We start from the raw sequence: 23,865 nt of genomic DNA, 5'->3' as shown, positions 1-23,865 counted from the left end.
ATATTAGTGGAATATTTGTTTTCATCAGCCCTGTATAAAGCTTAGAAGGAGTATATAAGGGCAAAAGATTTGAATATTTTCTGCATGTAAATGTAGTCTGTGTTGATTGTCAGTTTATGTGGATGGGATATGGCTTTTTGCTTATTTTGTTTGCTGAGGAAAGTCTCTGAATGATGGCTGAATCTTAAAGTGGTGCTCTTTTTTTGCAATGTCTATTTCATCACAGGATGCATTGAGAATGTAACATTATCATGTTAAAATAGGACGTTTTTAAGACCTTAATGTTGAATCTAGCGTGTGTAGTATTCAGTGTGTGTACTCGGATATTTCCTTCCATTATGCCTTAAAAAATCGGACTCACAAAATCCTCTTAAAAGGTAACGTTGTCATTGTACAACCTTTTCCCATGTTTTTGTGTCAGAGCGACTAATGGGTACAACAATTTTTGAAATTGGTCCAGTACTGAGTGAGACGAAACAGCCTGCAATCTGACCACTTCGGGCGTGTGCACACAGCAATGTACGTCTACTAAAAGTGCTTGCTCTTGCCACTGACGGGCTCGGATTGTCATTCTTTATGTCTGACAACATTCTGAAAAGGACCCTATAGAAAGATACATTTTTATTAAAATGTAAGATCATTTTTTGTTTAACCACAAACAGCCCAAATTTTGCAATTGCCAAAACCACCAGACTCCATTTAAATAAACAACAATTTTGTCATTGTGAATCACACATTGTTCACCATCGAAAGAAACAAAATAAAACTCAAGACAGCTGTCTTCCTTCATCTTTCCACTGTTCCAACAATCACCAACTCTGGTTTGGTTAAAATAAACCCGTAATTTCACCCAGTTAGATGTGAAAATGTGCTGGCTTTATACAAGCTAAAATTGCCTTTTTTTTTTAAATGGAGTCTGGTGGGTTTGGTGATGGCAATTTTGGGGCTGTTTCTGGTTAAACAAAATGGATGTTACCCTTTAACGAAAAGGTTTATCTCTGCAGGGATCCTTTCAAAAATGTTGTCAGACAGTGGCAAAAACAGGCAGTTTTTAGTGGAAGTAAATGGATGGTGCTCAAATGCCCTGAGTGGTTACATTGCAGCCTGTTTTCTCTCACGCAATACTGGACCAATTTCAAAAACTGTCGTCTCCATTCTTCACATAGACACAAAAACATTGCAAAAAAGGGTTCAGGTAGAAAAGCACTGAAGTTACCCTTTCACGTTCATCTGTCCAAGCTGGTAACTTTTCAGCAACTCTTAAGAGTCTGAATTACATCAGCATCACTGCCCCAAAAGTCTTTGTCTGCTTTAATCTTCACAGACCAGTGATTCAGAGATCCTCACTATCCCCAAGATAAAAAAAAGAAGGAAAAAAAAAAGTGGTTCATCATAAGGTCCTAAAATTAGATCCATTACTCATTCCCTAAGTTGTATCTTATAATGCTTATTAAATAACAATGGTATTTTCTGCCTCCTTTTCCTTTTACTGGAGCTATTTAAAGATGCTGGGTTGATGTTGGATTAGGATGTGTACGTTGTCTCTCTGCAGCTTATGTGACTGATAGCACAAAAGGAAAAAGGCCTGGAGGCGGCGATAAATTAAAAACTGTTCCACACTCCCTTATCATCAGGGTAAGCTGCCCACGGTGAGCTCAGATAATGTCGGAATAAGGAAGTGAGTGTACATGTGTGTGCAGTCGTGGATGTCATTTTATACGCGTGGAAGCAGGTGATACTGAGAAGGAGATAGAGACACTTCAGTGTGTCCCGCCGCCGAGATAACATTGTATATCCACTGTTTTTCTCCCTTTTGCCCCTCCAGAAATGTCGATTTTCTGCTTCTCTGTAGCTTTAGGGTTGATGACCGGTTTACAAAACAACATGAGACTCTTTCTTGTGATTTCCACACACACATATTACCTATGTATTGCCTTCAGTGTGGCATTATATTGTATACAGCCTTTCTCTCTGTCTAATGCACACATTAATCATCCTGTTTTAAGACGCATTGGTAATACCATGCAGTATTCATTGTATCTCACCTGGGCTGTGTTGTTTTTCAGCTTGCATTTTAGTGAAAGATTAAAATGTCCTTTTAGGGAGGCTAGTTTACAATGAACTAATATGTCAGAAATTTTTAACATGAGCTGACATCTTCTCTAACCGTATGTTTTATGCATTGGTTTAGCTCATACATATATAATAGTGCACAGACATAGGAGGGGATCTGCATTGTGATGTGGTGTGGGTGTAAATATATATCAAAGACGCTAACTTTAAGAGCCGCATGCAGACATGATAGCAGACACGTAATGTTGTGATTCCATGCAAGTCTCCTGCCTCTGATTTTCCGGCAGCGGCTTTACAGGAACTCGTGGGTTTGTTTACTGAGCGCTCATCCATCCTCTCTCCAGCCCTGACAGAATCTGATAGGTGTCAAAGAGAATTTTATGTTTTCTTCTCAACTTCTGGTGTCTGTTTTTTTCCCCCTTTCCTCTGAAAAGATGACACATTTCAGCAGCCGAGGGTTAAGGAATAAGATTATCTTATTACTTTTATGGTCTAAATTCTTTAATCTGCTCAGTTCAAACTGCTAAAGAGTACACCCTCGTCTCAGGAACCGTGAGACAGGCCAGATTGAATTAATGGCGACGTCCTTCAGATGCATTTATTTTTTATTTTCAGCAGATGTTATTTGCATATGACACACGAAGGTTAAGACTCAAACTCTGGCATGATACGGTTACGCTTCATTTACCCAAAGCTCAGATATGTATTATAGAGTGAACACTGAGTGTAAGACCCAAAGCAAAGCAGGAAGGGGAGAGCAATTATTCATGAGGCAGTAAACAGAAGCTGTGGGAGGGCAAATTGTGCCCCCTGTTTCTCATACAGTACCGTTAGTGAGGCAATAATCAGGCATAGTTGCAGTGAGTTTATGAAATTAAAAAATGCAATTAAAACTCAATGATATAAATTAGTGATCCAGTTTAGTGTCCTTGACACACGTGCGAGCATCAACATTAGATTTTAGTATTTCTTTAGCTTCCCTGGATTAACAGATGTAAGTACTGATTTGCATTATAATACAATACATGCTGGTTGTTTATGTTTCGACCGCATAATAACCTTGAGAAAGGCAAAAAATGTATGTGGATATTTCGAACAGTGAATAAGCTGTTTTTCTCCGCAACTCTGCACAATAAGCTGTTTCGGTTCATTTTATTTTACTCCATGTGTTACATTTGAATTTGCTATTTCAATTGAGCACTGAGGCAATTATTCTATGGGTCCCTTAATGTTTTAATGATTTACTAAAAAGAATAATGCAATGTCATTTAATTGTATGTAATTTATTACAGAGGTAGTTGTGTTAATCTTATAAGCAACTGTCAGTTGACCTTTTGCTAAGCCCCGCCCCTTTGTGATGGTCTGTCAAGTTGTCGGAGTAAGCATGGAGCCCACACTGTAACTAACTGCACTCCCTGAAGAAATCTTACCATATTTTTGGGAAAAATTAAACAGTGATTCCAGAGAGAAGCAGACAGAGGGGTCTACAGACTGTGTTTGAAGGATATATCCAGGATGTCAAACTGACTCGGCAGCAAAAACAGGTTAAAAAGACAAAGATACATGTAGTTAGAAGCTAAAGCCGAACTATAGGCTACAGATCACAGTGTAAAAGTGAACCACCACATCACTGCTGATCGCCACAGAAGACAATGAATATAAAGGGAAACTTTGCCAGCACCCGCCGCTGGATGGGCAGGTATCTTTGGAGGAAGTCAAACAACACATCTGCGCACACTGCGATGACACACAGCTGGTTGAATATCAGCAAAGTTTCTCTGCTTCCCTTCACTGGTTCCTGTACAGCAGGAAATGTTATAATCATTAAAAAGCAAAAGCAGCATGTGTATACATTCAGTAGGCTATATCTTCAGTAGCTAGCTAGCTAACCCAACACTTTTCAGGGTCTGATTTTGGTTTTGGAGCAGGGAAGAAACATATATCTTTCTCCAACCTCTCCAGGTAACAAGTATCATTAATACACAATGTTCCCCAGGCACAACATTTAACTCCAAATCCACAAAACCAGCCTGAAAATGAAGGAAATCTGAAACGACTGCATTAGAGTCTACTCTACATTCAGTGAATGTAGGCAAACCCCGGAGATCTTGCCTCCGGAAGAAGAGCGGAAGAGCCCTGGTTTCCGGTTGTAGGCTGTTTGTAGTCCGCGTGATATTGACCAATCATGTTTAAGCCGGCTGCAGTTGTCGCCAGGTTAAACGGTCCGTGCGGTGAACTAACAAGGCGGAACATAATTGCCATCACTACAACCTCTGAATCCATTGCAATGGTTCAGCATATTTACTTATATATAAACGGAAGTCGGAAACGGAAATTCGCCTCCTCCACCCAAATCAAACCGGAATGCCAAAAAATCAGGGGTCTGCCCCCAGAGGCTGTATCTCCGTCTGCCAGAAGTCAGACGGCGATACAGCCGATGGGCTCCGAGAATGGAGTCTATGGAGCACAGCTGTGTTATCGTCAGACCCCGGTCTGGAAAAGACTGGAAAAAAGACAACTAATTTTAAACCTAAATTACTATTCTTGCATATTTTGAAACAATATTTTCTCTGTATTTGAATTATATGCTTGCCTGTAATAGAATAATTTGACTTTTTGTATATTCAACTGCAGTGCTCTGAATAAAAGACTCCTTTTTATGCTACCAGTTAATTAGATTTACTTAAGGAAGTGTACTGAATGAACACTGTGTCTTTTACCCCGTAATTAGTCACAAATGAGATGGTCTTTTCAAGCAATCTTCCTATCCACTGGGACTAGAAAAAACATTTCCTGAAAGAAAAAATCTTTAAAACTAATAATAAAGTCAAGTGCATTGGCAATTATGCTAAAAAAAATAATGCCAGGTCTAATTTATTCAAGTAATGGAAGTTTTTAACACTTTTTTTGGAAGTTATTAGTTCTGGTAATATAACAACATTTGTGGGTTACTGATCAGTCCTTTAGATTCAGATGTGTCAGACATACAGAAAAACTGGTTTATCATCGTGGGAGTGCTTAAAATTTAAAGTCATCCTGTGTTTTGTTTGTTATTGTTTTGTGTTTACAGCTGTAAGATTGTGAGTAGTAAACAGTGAGGCTGATATCTATACGATAACTATAACATAGGTCTACATACATCTTGTGTAATCCACTTACAATGACAATGACATTATAGAGAAGTAATAACAAAATGTAAATACATTTACTGGCTGTTGCTAAAAAAAATTAACCCAGTTGCCAGAAAAAAAATTGCACGTAACTATGTAGCAGATATGTTTAAACTTTATGTTACAACAGCGTTTTGGGTAATGTGTTGTTAGGTGTAGGTACAGATACCACTTGGTTATGGTTGGAGAATAACATGTTTTGGCTTAAAATACCCAGTTTTGGGGGGCACAATTCCAGCAGGAAAAGCAGCCATGTCTAGGTAAAAAACAAGCACTTTTCGTGGCAATATCTCCACCAATAGGTTGCTACAAAACACCCACATTTAGAGCCTACATTGCCACTGGAAACACAGCAATGGCTCACTAAAACATAAAACAACAGATTTAGCTGTTTGTTTGGTCTCTAACAGATGTCTGCAGTGGCCTGCAGCTTGGCCGGCGTCTCAGCTAGGTGTCACGCCCAATGACAAAGTCAGCTCATATACTGTCACTTTAGAAATGTTGATATGATACATATGAAACTTGCAAATGAAACATCTTTGTGGTTTGTAGAAACATACAATGCCAACATTTTCCTCTGGCAACCGGGCTAGAAAAAAATGGAGACCATGAGTGCTTTAAAATAAATAAATAAAATGAAAATCTTATGGATTATAACTTTAAGATACAAAACTTCAACCTGACATTTACAATATGAACTCAACCAAGCGGATACTATATTTAAGTGTAAACAGTCTCCACGCTTTATAAAATCGCCTAATGCCAACTGGAAGATAGCAGTTAGTTGAGATATTGGCATTATTAAGCAAAACTCGAGCAGCAGTGAACAGCATGGTGGGCGTATACTGCACTAATCTTCAAATTGAAAGCAGCAGGTCCACATTTTCAGCAGAGTAACTTTGCAGTTGGCCAGATTGAGATGTTCTCCCCTGAGCAACATGTGACTCAGAGTGATGACATGATATCCAAAACCAAAAACTAAGAGCATTAACAGATGCCAGCGTGCGGTCTGTGATAAAACTGTATGAAGCAGCATCATTAAAATGAGCGCACGGAGGAAATTAGGACAAACTTCAGTCACAGTTGCTAAAAATCTGTTCCTGTGTTTTTGTCCCTCAGCAGTGAAGACGGACCAGCTTCAGACTATCAAACGGGAGCTCACCCAGATCAAGATGAAGATCGACTCTTTGCTGGGACGCCTGGAGAAGATCGAGAAGCAGCAGAGAGCCGAGTCCGGTGAGGAGCTGACAAGCGAATTAGAGCTAGCTGGGAGAGGAAGGGAAAAGGACACCCAACACAGAGGGAGGGAAATTAAGGGCACACGCCGGCCATAAGTCTTAGTGACATTGGGGAAGATAAGAGCAGTAGAGCTTTCCGTCATAACAGCAGACAGGTGTCATCACCACGCTGACTCAGTTTATATGAGACGTCTTTATAGATGCTCAGGACAGTCTCAGAGCGCAGCTAGCTGTGAAGGTCATTTAGACTTTATGCCATGTTGTGCATGTTACAGTTTTCCACCAGGCGTGTTTGCATGACACGTTTGTTTGTAATTCCATGACAGCTGAACACAGAATAAATCACACCAAGTCCTCCAGGCTGTTCGAAGTGAGAATGAAAACTTAATAATTAGATGATAAACAATGACAAATCCAGGGTTTTCTGGTGAGCAGGAGATGCTTATTTATATCGAGCCGCTACAGGCATGCAGAAATATTTAAAGTGTAATGGCCAAAATTTGCTAAAGGGGCCAATTGACAAGGCCGTTTCACGTGATAACATTTAAAAATGTAACAATATTTGGCTTTTAAATTACCTTTAAATCTTTATTGCTTGACATGTTTTGTCTCTGCAATCTGTTTTTGAATATAACTCGGGGCTGCGTCCCTCAGTGGGATTTTAATAATCAATTAGAAAAACAACAGGTAGCCGGTGCAGGGATGCCAGGAGTGGTGAAATTTCATCTTTTTTCTTTGGTTCACTTGAAGCAGCTGAGAATTTGCAGTGAACAGCATGGAATACATTACTGTATTACAGATGTGTCTTAGCTAAGGAGGAGGCAAAGATGACTCCAGAGTTGAGGTTGTCAGTGCAGTGTGCATTGTTAAACAGTTTGAAGTATCTTAATATGAAAAAGTATGAAATGAAATAATACATTTTTGGTACAGTAGAGTCAAGTACAATATGACCATGACGCCCAAATTTGCCTGTTTGATTTTAAACTGACTTTGTTACGGACTAGAGCAATAAGTCTGTATTATCAGATTTACCCTTTATGTCCCTGATTTTTTATGCCTCTGCCCCAATGATAGCCATTATGTTTTCGGATGTTCGTCCATCAGTGCATACATCCGTCTCCCAATCTTGTAAATGCAATATCTCAAGAACACCTTGAGTGAATTTTTTTTTTAACTTAGCACAAACATCCCCTTGGACTCAACAATTAAGTGATTAGATTTTGGTGGCCATAGGTCAAAGGTCAAGGTCACTGTAGCCTTGTCTGCCTCCTCATTCTTGTGTTCGTGATATCTCAAGAACACCATGAGGGACTTTTTCAGATTTTGCAAGAACGTTCACTTGGACTTAATGATAATGGTAATTCAATTTTGGTGGCCAAACGTCAAAGGTCAGTGTGACCTTGCATCTGTCTCATTCTCGTGAATTTGATATCTTACGTACGTCTGGAGAGCATTTCTTCAAATTTTGCAAAAAAACTCGGACTCAACAATTAACCGATTAGATTTTGGTGGTCATAGGTCAAGATCACTGTGACCTTGTATCCCTCTCATTCTTGTCAATGCGATTTCCCAAGAACATCTAAAGAGAAGTTCTTCCCACAAATGTCCACTTCAGCTCAAGAATGAACTGATGAGAATTTGGTGGTCGAAGGTCAAAGGTCAGTGTGACCTTTGACGGCTCATTTTCTGACCAAATTATGACAAAACTTCACACAATAGTGATAATAATAATCACATAATAGGGTACCGTCATAAAGTGATGACATATTGTATACAAAAGGTCAAAGGGCAACTTCACTGTAACATCATAATGTTCTGCATAATATAGTTTTCTGGCCATTATTCAATGTAACAACTCAGAACTGGAGGGGAGACATTTGGTCGGATACTGAATTGGTGACACTAATCTTTGGTGTCCACCTTGAAGCTGTGCTGGTTGTATAGATCTCCTGTACTGCAGGGGGAAGATGTGTGTGAAGCATCCATGTTTTCACAGACATGGATGTAAACTGTTGAAGACACTTTACTGGTGCACAGAAGCCTACAACTGTGGTGCAGTATTTGGAGTTTAATTGAAAACATAAATCTTGAACCATGACAGTGGTGGAAGTTACTGTGGCTATTTATGTGCTTTGTTTAGACAGATTATGGAGCTGGCGAAGTTGCATAAAAAGTCAATGACAAGTGGTCTGTAGCTGTGCAAATTAGTGCTTATTTACACAAAGATGCAGCAGTGCAAAAAATATTCCAACTTAAGCAAAAAAATCACAATTATCCTGGAGCCTTATGAATCTGTTATAAATGTACTGACAAATGAAAGAGAGAACAGAACAAGAGTTTGTGCTGAGTTCTGAACACAAACACTCATAAAACACTCCCACAATGTGTGTTTCTTTTTCATGCACATTTTCAATTTGAATAAACCTGAACCCACCAAAAAAAATAAATTAAAAATCACAAATCACAAAACAAGTTAAGCTTGGGGGGCGTGAAAAAGTTTGTGTCTTGATAAAGGTAAATGCAACTAATTGCAATGGAAACAGGTTCAGTGAAGGAAGTAGTAACCTACCTTCACTACATAAGCCACTGCAATCGCTCTTCATCGTCTCTGGGTGGCTTTCAACACGCTGGTGCACACAGGGCTGTTACCAGAACCCCTTCAAGAGCACAAAGCTGAAATATTAGCTGTCAAAAAACTCTCTATTTTCATTGTCCAGTGTACTCTCTGTTATCATGCATCCATTGTTTCTTTAATTTGAGGTTTGACGGCACTCTTTTCATTACATATATGTGGATTTAGCGCCACCCACGTCTCATCTCATTGAACTAACTCCCAATATTCAGTGGTAGAAAAGCACATAGCTTACATTTTCTTTTGCCGATTTTCTGAAAATTCTATTAAAATTTGCATTACGTTTGGATGGAAACCCAACTTCAGACGCAGCTAGTGGGTCACTTGCCAGCTAGCTTACAACGAACATACAGTTGGTATGTTGGCTGTTTGGAACAAATAAAAAAAAAACTCATCCAAATGATACAAGATAAAAAAATTGCTTCCCTCCCTGTCTGAACACCTTGATAGTTCCTTCTGAGTCCACTCTTATGCCCCCAAATTGTGGCATTTAGGGGAATTTTTTGCCTCACTTGGCATAGCACTCACACCTTGCCTACACAGTGGAAGCACCACATTAGCAGCAGCGACTGCAGTCCCCCGTCATTTCCTTGGGTTAAAAGCTAAAAGAAGATGCTTCAGGTTGCGGTTGTGTAGCTTGAAAAATTTGGCAGCTGGTGTAGACAGCATTAAAATGAGTGTGTGTCTGTTCTGTAAGAAGATGAATTAGAATGCATTTGGTGTAGACAGGGTGTGTGTCACGTGGTCATGTGTTGAGGTCAAACCACTTCTCTCCAGCTGAACGCACGGTGCAGTGCAGCCTCTCAGGATTGCTAGTGGAGGTGACACTTCGATTTGTTTCTATAGATCTTGAAAACAGAAAAAAGGCAGCCAGGTAAACTTTTCTACTGCTGTGTGGACCAAAGAAAGCTGTGACTGTGATCACACAATTCTCTGTGGCCGTCTTTCTCACTCAGAGGCTCAAAGAAAGTACGAGGACAACTGCGACTCCCTCCATGAGGAGTCCGTGTCAGAGACGGCAGAAAACTCTGGGGAGGAGGCCGGCGAGGGGGCGCTGGACGTGGAGGCGGGCGAGATGACCGATGGAGGCGAGGACGACTACGACGAGGAGGGCAGCCACCATCTGGTAAGAGAAACGGCTGACAGGCCTGACAGGGAGGGAAGAGAGCAAGGCACTTTGGGAGATCTCAAGTGGGCAGACAGTCTTCGCCTTCTGAAAGTTAATTTTCCAGAATTATTCATGGCCACAGATCTGAGAGAGCGGGGCTTCACATGAGTGAATGGTGAGAGCGCCTGGACTGACAGTTTCTCCCTGTCGACCCCGGCTCAAACAGTGGAAGCGAGGCTCTTCACAGGCCCACACACATACACCCACTTACAGGCTGTAATTAAAGCAGAGGGCTGGAGATACATGGCGGAGCGTTTAAGACCAGACCTGCATGGAGTAGTGTGAGTCTGACTGTGAAGTGGTCAGTGTAGAACTGTATGAATAAGGTTCCTTTCACAAGGTCACTGAAGAAGTGTAGACGAGCCAAGTTGAGCTGATTTGTCGAGGAAATTCTATTATTATATGTTATAAATAAATAATAATTCAATCCATAAAGTGTCAGAAAAAAAGTGCCCAAGGTGAAGTCTACAAATCGCTTGTATTGTCTGACCAACTGTATAAAATTAAAAAATAGTCCATTTAAAATGCTTTTAAAAAAGGAGATTTTGCACAACAAGCTGGCTGTTTAGCATCTGTGCTTGCATTACCAAATTTTCTGACAGAAGAATATTAGAGCTGGAAGGATTCATTGATTAGTTGACAACTATTAAATTAATCACCAACTAATTTGATAATTGATCAATCAGTTTAAGTAATTTTTTAAGAAAAACAAAAGATTCCAGCTTCTTTGATTTATTCCGTTTTCCGACATTTACTGATTTAACATTTACTGACATTAACTAATATATTGATCATGAAAATAATTAACAGATTAGGCTAACTGACAATGAAAACAACCGTTAGTTGCAGCCTTATCAAATACTATAAATCTGTCATTCATAATCTATTATTTGTTATGTAGTGAAATTCTTGTCATGAAATATAGTATATGGCTGGACTGTGTATGAAATGTCACAGGCTTTTAATTTGAAAAAGGGACTTTTAATTTGAAATAGGAATTAGGTCCATATTCATACACGGACTTTCACCATTACTTTTGCTTACAGCATTACCCCGTTGTCCTGGTCCAGCTGAAAATTTTGTATGAAATGAAAAACTGTTTGCTCAATTGAACGCATCCCTCCTCTTTTCAGCTCAGGTCAGATGTATGTTCCTGCCTGACTGTTGGAGGCTGCGCAGCTATCGGCCACTATCGAGACCAAGTTCCGCCCAAAAAGTCAGTTTTTAAAACGTCCTACTGGCGTTGATTCCCAAAAGGAAAATGTTGTCATTGTGGTGGCACCCACTCCAACACTGTAACGTGATATTTGCTCAAAATTCAGTCAGTAGCTATGTTTCCATCCAAAAGTGATTCGATTCATTGGGAAATGCGCATTACAAGAAATACGAATCCTGTGTGTTTCCATTAAATGTACGGACTATGGTGAAAACTACGAACTCGAGTTTTCCGCAGAACCGGAAACAAAACAAGTCTCGCATTCTTCTTCTTCTACGTTTTCTGGCGGTTGGCAACCAGCTTGTAAATGCATTACCACCTTCCCGACCCGGAGTGTGGATATCACCATGGAGAGAGGTGCGCTACGTTAGACTTAATTCGAACAAAACTGTTTCCATCCCCCATTTTGCGATTCAACATTTTTTCGAATCAACCAAAACCCAGCTAAAGCGAGCGTATTTTAGTTTGTGCGAATCAGGGGATTTTAATTCGAATCTTGGCGTTTCCATCATAATTTTCCTTACTTCTAGATGCGCATCTAAACAGGCTGATGGAAACATGGCTACTGTCTTATTCCACTTTCTCCTCATATCGGTAGCAGCACCTGTTCTGACATTGTAATAGTCAATGATGTTTAGATAAATTAAAGGCTTGTGTCATACAGACACAGCTGTTCTTCATACAACTAATGAGGTGTCTGTTCAAAACTGCCATTTCAACCGCGGCTGGGTTGTTAGCTAGCTAGCTAGCTTGCTAATTCCACCATGCTTTTATGCTAACGTAACAGTGGTTACAGAAAATAAGCCAAAGTTGTCACTTATCTGATGACAGCAATGTGCTTGCCTACCCTGTCACAAGGGAAAAGAATGAAGTTGTTAAATTTTACTCATATAGCGGCTGGCTAGTTAGCTAGCTAGCTTGCTAATGGCACCATGCTATCATGTTACGCTGGTTACAGAAAATGAGGAACAGCCTAAAACCCGCAAATGAGTCAGCATTTTTGCACTTCCGGTTCCTTCGTCTAAAAGTCAGTGGGTTTTATGAATTGGTTTAGATGCCTGAAATAAGGTCTGTGGTAACACAAACTTTATAGAGGCATTCACGTTTTGTTCTACAACATAAAATACATTCATAAATACCCCTCGCGGGAATTTTGCTTTTATGTGTCTTACAATAGGTGGTTGCTAACAAGTGGCTAAATGAGACTATAGAACATCATTGCACCGCGCCTAACATTAGCTTTTTACTTCTAATGACTGAATTTAGGCTTCAAAAATCATAGAGGTGGTGTTCATATGTGAAGATTATCTTTCTAAACAAAACATTTAAGTACCATAAACTTTTGTTTGCCACAGTTTATTTTCTGCAATAATCCCATTATCCAAAAATCCCATTAGCTTTTTGACAAGGCAAAACCAAGGCAAAGCTAATTACCACATTGGCCTACAGAAGGTCATCCCTGCAGAACTCTATTCATTTTGAAAGAGCAACGGCCAAGGGGACACTCATGTCATCACTCACTCTGAACAATGGTGTAATGTCATTGTTCACTCACTCAGCGACGGACAGACTTTCGCGTTTATAGGGCTGGCCTCACATGCTTCGAAAATTTAGACTTTTTGGAGGCACCTTAACAAAATTTGGTTAGTCACTAGTTTAATTCACCCATATTTTACAACAGCTGTCTTTTTCGTAACTTCAAAGAGACAGAGTCACTAGATTGCACAGTGACACAGTATTTCAGTATCACCCAAGGCTGTGATAAACTTTGATACACTTTCACAATTTATTTTCATGGAACATTTTTCATGACTTGACCTAGAACATATAAGCAGACAGGTATTTGATAAAGGCTCTCTGACCAAAAATAGCATGATGCTTTTCATTGAGAAGGACAGGTTTTTTTCCCCATTTTGTGCTTTGAATGTTAAAAACTGAATGCCATTCTAGAATTTAAACTAAAACATTTTATCACTGTCTTCTTTTTACTGTTGCGTTTAAATGCCTGTCCTTTGAACTTTATGAAATAACACTTATCTGCATGCTGGCAGCTTTGAATCACCCACCGCGCTCCTTATTATACTGCAGTTAAAACATTATTCTCGTATTTTTTCTGAAGTGCACCATACTGCCATACTGCTTTATTTCATACTGCAGAGTTGTTCAAGTTCAAGCACTGGGATCAAAGTAATTATCCTGAGTTTGATCGGGGTTCAGCTTTGCAGCGTGGCCATGCTTTTGACCATGCTCCTTCTATTATGCTGTATTTATTAGCCATTAACCAGGTGAGCATAGGCATGCTATCCTTGATGAAAGCTCAGTGTGCCCCCACTAATGGAAGACATTATTTTTCAGAGACATGGTGGAGGAGATTTATTTGTTTCCTGAAGGTCACATTGATCACAGGTTGTGATAATGTACCACAAAGACTGTTCTCGTAGGTTGGCATGGCTGCTCTTGTTGAGTGTATATCAGCGATGACCTTTAGAAAAGATTAAATACAACCTGTGTGCTCAGTTTAAAACACGATGTCGTAGCCATAATTTTTTCTCTCTCTCTTTTTTCAGATAGAGAACCATGTATCGGATATTGACAACTGAGACCCGGTAAGGTTAAATCCATTTCAGTAGCTGTGAGTTTGTTGTAAGACTGCTGAAGGTCTCTACTAGAGGCTCTTCTTGCAGGCAGTCTTCATTAAAGGCCTTACATCCGGTCCTCATTAAAAGCCATAACCACTGAACTGTGTCTTGAGCATCTCTAAACATTCGTTAATCATCTCCTAAGTCATAAGCTCCATGACATTTAGAAGACCAGCTCCACTGAAGGGCAGCTAATGCCGAATTCAACAGAGGGAGCAATAATGGCATTCCAATGGGCCAGAACTGCCCATAAACAACATTCATCTAATTGAATTGTGTGGAAGGGGGTATGAATGGCAAGGCCTAAGGTAAAGAGTTTCCTGCCTCTCGCCTCTCAGGGTGTGGGTAATGATGCAGCCACATCATCAGTTGGCCTCGGTGCTGGCTGGCTCCTCGTAGCGGGGGTGCTTAGCTGTGTTTATGAGTCGCACACTGTGGATGTTAAGTTGAGTTAAGCTGTCTTCTTTTGCTGCTGGGCGAGCAAAGGACATCCAAACAGTGGTGATTCTTAGTTTTAATCTGCCTCTAGTCACATTTTAGAGACAAGACATTTTAGTCTAGTTTTTGCCAGTGAAATTTGAGTTTAATTCATGCATATTTTATGTTTATGGCTTTTAAGCTGTCCCGTCGTTAAAGGCTCAGTAGGTAGGAAAATCTTTTTCTCATATTTGCTAAAATTGTCTCTATATCCTGACAGTAGTACATGAGACAGATAATCCTGTACCTCTGGCTCCTCCCAGAGCTCCTAATGGCATTTGCAAGAATCCACCTCGCCTGAACAAAAACAACCAATCAAAGCCAGGAGGAGTGTCAGTCACTGCTCATGCACACTCTGGACAGCCCCTCCCCCACACTTGCTGTTAAGCTACATTTCCACCAGATACGGCGAGAACACCAGGGGACACGCTGCTCCACTCAACTGGCCACTTGATGGACTTCCACTAGTGACGTACCCCATTGTGGAATGCACTGATTGGACGAATGCTTCGAGTTGGGCTGTCCCCAGTTCTCTGCACATCATTTTAAACAGGAAACAAAATGGCTGCCTGTTCTGTTCTGTTATCCTGTCTAAACAATCCACCAAAATCTATTTCTGAAAACATGAGCCAAGAAATAGGCAAAATCCCCACTCAATCTTGTTCGATATCCGAACTGCATTACCTAGTTTGACAATTTGGTCTAAGTTTCGTGAACCAGTCACATCATGCTGGATGGACTCATTTATATTAAGTTCAGTCTAGTCTATTTATGCAAACACAGACTGGTAAATGCACCACACCCCCTGCTTTAAAGTCGCCACAACCCATCATGCACTGCGCAACTGCTTCTCCTGCTTTCTACGGGAAATTAATTAAAAGCAATGAGACACCCTCCATTGCCAGTTTTCATGAAAATGCACTGTCACTCGCTGAAGCTCAGTATATTAAGCGGACACCTTCAGGAGGAGCTTTATAAACATAGTGATCATTGCTACTTTGCATAAACCAGCATACATGGCAAAGACAAATAAACAGAAGAAGCTTGCTTTTACTTTCACAGACCATTGTCGGTCTTCTGTTTGCTTGTCTTGGTGTGCTCGCTGCAGCATGTACACCAGCACTGATCAACATTGATTGGTTGTTTTTGCCATTAGGAGCACTAGGAGAAGCTGGGGAAACCTGATTTTTTTCACAGATTTTCTGTCTCATGTACTACTGTCAGGATATAGTGACAGTTTCAGTAGATATGACAAAAAATTAGGCAGAAAAGGAACTGTATTCCTTTTTATACCAGACTGAAATAGTTGTATTTACAATATGTCATTCCCTGTAGTAATAGACAAATCTCCCAAAAACTCTGTGAGCATAAATGTAACTGCTCATTCATATGCTGGTCCACGAATATGCTACTCACTGTTAGGATTGAGCTTGAAAGAATAGTTAGACATTTTGGGAAATACTATTACGCCGGATTTACACTGGATGCATGTCTGTTGCGGAACGACAGCGCTGGTTATCCGCTGCGTGCTCCGCCGTCCGTCAATACCCACCAGCTGCATTTGCTGTGCACATCTCGGTGCACCGCCATGATTAATATCTCCTCGTCCATGGTGTCAACGGGGTGAAATGACATCTGAAAACCTCTGAACTGTTGACTTCAGGCCTGCCTCTGCCCATTATGTAGTTTTCAAGGTGTAGTGCAGGGAAATATGATCCGCTGTGAACACTATGTATTTTATTTTGAAAATTAACCGGATGTTTTATTTTGTTTCTGTGCACGACTTCCTGCCCTGCACGATGTGCTCCGTGCTGAATTGCTGCGTTGTGCTCCATCGTCCGGAAAAAATAGAAGTCCTGCGTATCTGTTGCGGAGGGCTCCGGAGTGCCGGAGCTGAGACGGAGCCGGAACGCAGCACAGCCGCAGCCGGTGGAAACACACACACATTGACTAGAATTGAATCCTACTGGCTCCGCTGCCGTGCCGGAGCAGAGACGCAACCAACACGCATCTGGTGGAAATAGGTCGTTAGTTACTTTCCCGCTCACAGGTAGATGATAAGATCAAGATCACCACCGCTACTTCTGCACACTAAATTTAAAGCTAGAACCAGAGGAAATTAGCTTAATTTGTTTTGTTTATTTTGTAGAAAAAACAAAGTGTAAAAACTGTGGAAAAATGGGATTTTATGGAGGACTATGAGCTGAAACTGTATCTTCTCATCAAACACTCAGACAGAAAGACAATGAGCTTATTTCCCAAAATGTCAAACTACTGCAAAACATTCTCACTGTGCCTTCGTCCCATATCAACACTTGGTCATGGACTATCCACGTTGACATATGACATGCAAGGTACCCTGGGTGCGTTGATTGTTGATGTTCTGGGACACCGTGTCAACTTCAGCCTGTTACATGCATTGTGTGTTTTCAAAATACATGTCCGTTTTCACAATGTACAGTTTGCATATAGTCTCTTTCAGAATAAACACACTACACTGACACAACGTCGCGAGTTGAGGTTTTTTTCCGTCAGCAACAAAAGCACGTGGTTAAGTTTAAAAAGAAAAAACAGTTTGGCTTTATATTCATACATGAACTGAGCACCAACCTCCTGGCTAAGAGTCGCTGGTTGTTGGTTTTTTCCACCACCTCTTCCACCTGCCCTATCCGGACTTTCACCCCCTTAACTTGCATCGTTGTCCCACCGCATTTCCCTCTGATGTAGCTGGGTGCCATTACACATATCAAGCCACGTATCATGCAGATGTGAAAGGCTTTTTTTTTATCTGTGTCTGACGCCGAAAGCCACTGCCCAAGCGTTGGTATTCAGTGACTTAGAAATGAGAATGGGTTGACTACTCCTGTAAGATGAAATGCTAAAATCCTGTAGCGAACTAAAAGATCTAAATGTTTGACAGCACTTATAAGTAATCTGCAAACAAAACAGATAGCCAACTTAACGTACTGTTAACATTACATCCACAGCCGTTGATATGTTAGCTTTATGTAATCTTTCTCCCAAGGTTGCATGCTGGCTTTTGTTTTCAAGCTGTTAAGTTGCTGCGTCTTGTTTCACTTCTAGTGGGATTGTGGGTGCATTTATTGAACAAATCTGTTCCATTTTACCTCAAAGAACGTTTGAGGTGCTCTAAAGTTTTTTTTTATTTTATGTGCACACTAGAAAAAATGTTCACAGTTTACCCCACACCTTTTCCTCCATCTGCCTGTCCAGGCGTCTTGTATGAGTTTTTTCCACCTCTTAAGAAAACCACATGTTACACTTCAGTTTTCCATTTCCTCTCCACATGTCTGCCTTTTTTAAAAATTCTATCAGTAGCCGATTCACAACACCTCCTCACAGCACATACATTTAAAAACCTGAAAATCCCACTCGAGGTCGTGGAGAATATATGAATGTTTTGCTTGCAGGCCTACCAAGGATAGAAAATCACAGTGAGAAGAACCTCAATAAGTCATGTCCAGAAGGATTAGGCAGGCAGCTCCAGCTACCAGCAAATATTTCTGCACTTCCCAAGATATTTCTGAGGCCATTCAAAACGGACAAGCTTTTAAAATTCAGCCTAATCCTCATCAGATTTACAGCATTATAAATAGCCACCATGTTTGAGGAGACATAGTCCCTATTATGTGTTTTCATCAGTTTTCCTCCTTTATCACTCCAGGATGAGGCGGCAGACACCCCCCAGCCAGTGGTATTAGAATTCATCATCACCTTCAAGAGACGGAAAAAGGATCTCTGAGGGATCAAGACTCTCATTCTGGACTGTAAGTTGTGCTCAAGAGATGCCGAAATCACATTTAGATGCCCAACTGTGCAGCACAAGCCAAACGTGATGTGCTCTCTAAAGAAAATGTATTCAAGACCCATTTTAATGCATTGGCCTGAGTTCACCTCATGGATATTCTGTGCAACCTATATTTCATTGCAAGAGGCTGACAGTATCATGTGCTAATCCTGTTCCTGAAAAAATACAAACAAGGAGGAAAGGAAGTAAAGGCTTTCTTTCAGATTTATATATCGAATTACGTGGAGCAAAGGGAACATGACGTCGTTGATCAACCGTTGCTGCTTTTATGAAATGTGTTTGCAATGTAATTTCACAAACTGTTTTTCCAATGAATCTCTGTTGTTGCTCAAAAATGAAATGAATAAAGTTACAGTCAGAACAATGTGCGACCGCAGTATGATAATCACAAAATGAATGAAACATCGGTGCCGTCTGGTTTCGGATTTGACTCATGCATAAGCCAATAGCTGCGAGCATAACTTTATCCAGCTTTATCCATTTATCACACAAATGCCCTGTGGGGCTGTTCCATCGTATATTCCAACTCCTGCCAAGTTTCAGAAGCAGAAAGGGCTTCCTGTGGTAGAGAGCCAACACTGGCACAGGCCTCCTGCCAGGGAGCAGTGCCCCAGCGTCTCAATGCACTCCTCCCTGCTCAGCCTGTGCATCCCAACATGGACTGCTGCTGTTTAGGAGCCAACGCCCTTTCTCCTTCTCCTCTATCTCTCCCTCTGCATTCTGCATTGATTCCATCTTATGTAGGCAAGAGAGCAAGGTGAAGATTTTTAAATTATATACATAGATGCCTTGATTTTATCTAAGTATGTGATCTGTAATCAGATCGCAGTGGCAACAATGGCCTTAAAACAACCTAAGCTAGAATCACACTCAGAGAGCGCAGACCCCTGCCAAGGCCAAGTGCCCCGTCTTACAATGTTAATGAAAGTGAAAATTTATTTGTGCATCCGCCCACTCCAAGATTTCATTGGTTCTTCCTTGGCACATGCTTCATCCCTCCATCACGGAACATGGAAACCGGGTCTGTGATCCTGCTTACTGAGAGACAAGCCAACAAACAAACAGAAAACAAAACCTCTGGTGGAGGTCATAATAAGTTATTGAGACAATACAGAGCTACATCCCATTACTTTTTTAATAAAATGCCGACAAAAGGCAATATTAATAATGATGAAACTGAATTTGCCAGCACTGGATGATTTGTCTCCTTATTTGCTGCAGTTTACCAGCATGATAATGCTCAAGATTTCTACCAATTCAGATTTGTAACACTGAGCGCGTTTACATGGACACAATTAACCCGTCTATGATGATCATATTCAGGATGCGGTGTTCACGTGAGCACAGACTGATTGAGTTATTCATATTCCCCATATACATGAAAAATAATGTGGTTACTGATTAGTGCAGTGTGTTTGCGCAGAAGCCTGTGATGTCTACAAAAACAAACCAACAACGGGAGATGGGAGGGACATGAAATATTAAACACTTCACTCTACATTTACTACAACTTCCTGCTAATTTGGATGGCAGTGGATGAAGACACGCAAGCTCTTTCATTACCAAAAGACAAGACTGTTTATTTCTGCTACAGAAGTGAGACGCTGTTGCTGCTGCCATTTGTTATGTTTCTACTATGTGATTTTGGTTGAAGCCTGTGGAGGTAGTTGGGGATGTTCAGTAACTGGGATGGGTCGTATACATGCAACAGTATTACAGTTTCCTTTGGAGTACACCAAGTAGCATATTCGGGTCTCTCATATTTTCTATTCTGTTCTATTCGACTCTAAACGGGATACTCCGGAAACCCGACCATAACCTGGGTATTTATGTCCATGTAAACACACTCATTGCTGCCATGTAGAGCTGCTAACATGTAATATTTTCAAATTCACAGCTTGAAACTCAGCTGAGTGATTTTAAATAACCTTATTATAAATTAATTGCTGTTAAGTGAATTATGACACCAGTGACTGGAAGTCAGCATGTACCACTGTTGATTAGTCACATCATGTTTACCCCCTTTTTTATTTATTTGCTCTCAACAATCAGACATTTGTTGTTTCAAGCTTTTCCTTTGAAGCCATTCTCAGAAGGAGGTAGGTGTTGGGAACTACAGCTAATGTGCACCAGGTGTGCCAGCTGATTGGTCAGGAGCATCAGTTAGGCTGATGATGTGTGTCAGCTGGCGCATCTGGTGTATAAATGCCGTAAACAGGGTTGTAAGCATGAACTGCAGGAGCTAGAAAAGCTAGTGGGCTAAGGATATTCATCAAGGCTGTAAATTACACAGCTCTTATCAAACACGTTGCTGTCATTAACCTCTATCATTGTCCTCACTGCAGCCAAGTAACATCTCATTCCTCTGTGCTGCTTGTAGAACGTCACTGTACTGTTGTTGAACTCGTCCTCTTTTGCTTCAGTTCACGCTCAGAAGCATGAACACCCGGTGTGACCACATCTTTACTCCTCCTGAGGGTCTTATTTAAGTATGACAGCAGACAGGCCTCTTGTTATTGGAATAAACTTTATACTTACTGAATATCAGTAGCAATCCTGAATTGATATAAAAGTTGAATCATGTGATTCAGTGCTGTTATTAGTTTAATGAGTTGTTTCGCCCAAATTATTTGTTTTTAAATAGGCTATTGGTGTCTAGTGGAGCAGAAAGTTGTGGTTTTATTTGCACAGGTTTTGAGATGTGCCCTTGAGACTTGTAGCCACCCCAGTGCAATCAAGGTAAAGTACATTTCCTTTGTGGTGCTTGAAGCATTAAAAATGCATTTGAAAAATTCAACAGCAATGTTTCTTTTCAGACACGATGTCCTTATTACTCCGGGAAATCCACACATGCTTCTGTAGACATTTTAGTTTACCTTGGGTAGCAGCCCAGTCACCAGGATAAAATATTGGCGTACATTTCTGCAAACCAAGTTACATTCTGTGTGCAGTTTGCATGTTCTCCTTGTGTCAGCCACAGTCCAAAGACGTGCAGGTTAACTGGTGACTCTAAATTTCCCATAGGTGTGAATGTGAGTGGGAATAGTTGTGTGTCTCTATGTGTCAGCCCTGTGATAGTCTGGCGACCTGTCCAGGGTGTACCCCGCCTCTCGCCCAGTGTCAGCTGGGATAGGCTCCAGCCCCCCCACGACCCTGTACCAGCATAAGCATTTACGGATAATGAATGAATGAACACTGCATTTGTATGTTTCATACGGTTCTCATCAACGTCTCTAAATTGACATAGTTCAGATTACATGTACAGTATAGTGTGATGAGTGTCTCATCAGAAGGAAGAGTGGGAGTGGAGGGTGTGAGACCTTGGTGAGACATCTGCCAGCAGACAGCAGCAAACTACTGTTTGAGAACAAGACAGGTATTTTATTAACGAGAGTTTGCAACATTTCCAGCCGTGGTTGTGGAAACAAAACCAGATCTTTTGAGCCAAAACTAGATGTTTTCAAGACTCTAATCAAGCATGGATGTATAAAGAGAACTGGATCAAGGTGGGGCCCTGTTCATTCCTATGAAAGTTCCTTGGCACATGAAGCCAGAAAAGTTAGAGTTCCCAAGTGTAAAATTACCCAGATCTCCCGCATTATTGGGCCTATAGACCAAGCGCACCACTGATTTTTACAAGCTGAGTGGCTAATTTAGCCCTCCACTAAGTTGAATGGGGATAAACAGATTTAGTCTTGCATTTGAAATGTCATTGTAATGAATAGATCAAATCCCAATAGGGAAGCAAGTCATTTTGCGGTTGTGACACTCAAAAAAATGTATCCACTGATTTACAGATTTGTCTTTCCTAATGTAAGTCTATAGGTAAAATTCTTTGTCGGCCCAATGGCATCACTTGACGAACCCGAAAGTTGAAATCCCACTGTTTGGTCACCATGAAAGTTATATTACAAAAATTGCAACGTAAGGTAAAGTCTCAACATATCCGCTAAATCTGAAACATACGAATGTAACATATCCATGGTTTGCAGAAACATAGAATGCCAACAGTTATTCCAGCGATTGGGTTGTGGGTAGGAAAGGGTTCCTGTGAATACTGTGGAATAACCACCTGAATAATGGTGTTTTGTATATATGTAATTGTTGAAACTCTGTTCACCCCCATTGTATCTTATTAGTGCAAAACCTGGGCAATTAAAACCAAGACTAAGTAAGAAAACATTGTTTTGTGATTTGGTTGAACTGACCCTTTAAACAGAGAATTAGCTCAACATGAAGGAGAGGTCACCTTGCACAGTTTCATGAACACAACGGTCGGACCTGGCAGTGCTGCCTGAAAAAATACATAAAATAAAACGTCTGTCCTGCAGCTCATTCAAAATAAGTGTCTGGTGAATGATGATACTGTGTAATATTTAGCACTATTTTTGTATCCAAAAACATGTCTAAGGGAAATGGCTCTGCTACATGTTTATCTTTTTTGCTGGTAGCCTGTTATTTAATGAGCAGTATGGTGATGTGTCAAATATTTTGCAAAATTACAAAAAAAAAAAAAAAAAAATCCATTGCTTTTAACTGTTGTAATTTCTCTGGGTCACGTTAAAACATTTCTGGCTCAATGCTTACTTTTAGTTTGCCTTGTAAATAGTCCTTCTCATGTTTATTTAAAAAACTAATAGACTGAAAGAGACTAAGTTTAAAATGATGCTGAATTAATATACTGACAGTTTGTTGGAGTCGTTGCAGGTTTTAACCAGAATCGTGGGGCTTGTAGAGATAGTGTAACTGACAACTGTTGTATAGAAATGTACATTTTTTTGTAAAGATATTTTTATCAAAAGGCATGTTTACTGTAACTTTGTATTTTCAGTTCATGTATAAAAACAGTATATTCCAACTGTTGTAAGGCTAGAAAACTCATCGTCATTGTAGATAACTACTTGTGTTCTTATCAGTCAATAAAATGTTTGTGTCATATTTAACTAGTCAAATGTTTCAATGATCGACACTTTATTTTACAATAAATATGAACTGAAGGACAAAGAAACCTTTTGGCTTTATTGTAAAATGCTGTGCATAAACGCAGACGTGATAATTACTTGCAGACGTATGTAAATATTTGGTGCATCATTAAGGCGTGCCACTTAAAAATCCATTCACTCCATCCATTACCATGCATCTTCCTTCTATGCAGACTGCTCATTTAATGATGATTTATGTAGTTGATTATGCAGCACATGTGCCACAGTCGCCATCAGACTGACACTCTAACAAGTTACGCTGCACAGTGTTTGAATACATGTCAAATTAATGTCAGTCAGCAGAAAAGTGGACACCATAACGGCAGCTTGTCATCTCGTGTTTCACTAATGGCACCAGTCTCACTGGCAGCCAGCTGATATCACTGTGTACTTTCAACTGAGAGTCTTTTCCTAATGTGATCTGTCCGGAGCAGCATGTCC

The 23,865-nt window shown here is 40.4% G+C and overlaps 1 protein-coding gene across 2 annotated transcripts in view; it reads left to right on the top strand.

Annotated features, from left to right (window-relative positions):
* Window positions 1-23,437, top strand: part of LOC126398025 (RNA-binding Raly-like protein) — a 153,288-nt gene extending 129,851 nt beyond the window's left edge. The window contains exons 6-9 of one of the 2 annotated variants that reach the window (XM_050057191.1): window positions 6,366-6,479; window positions 10,070-10,239; window positions 14,065-14,103; window positions 18,299-23,437. In XM_050057191.1, the coding sequence (XP_049913148.1) occupies window positions 6,366-6,479; window positions 10,070-10,239; window positions 14,065-14,097 (317 nt within the window). In that variant the 3' untranslated portion in view covers window positions 14,098-14,103; window positions 18,299-23,437. Of the gene's footprint in view, window positions 1-6,362; window positions 6,480-10,069; window positions 10,240-14,064; window positions 14,104-18,298 lie in introns of both variants that reach the window. The other variant, XM_050057190.1, reaches the window with a different exon arrangement.
* The last annotated feature ends 428 nt before the right edge of the window (window positions 23,438-23,865 follow it).

This window comes from Epinephelus moara, chromosome 11 (genome assembly GCF_006386435.1).
Source record: "Epinephelus moara isolate mb chromosome 11, YSFRI_EMoa_1.0, whole genome shotgun sequence".
In the NCBI taxonomy this organism is placed as follows: Eukaryota; Metazoa; Chordata; class Actinopteri; order Perciformes; family Serranidae; genus Epinephelus; species Epinephelus moara.
This window is presented reverse-complemented; position numbering and strand designations above follow the sequence as displayed.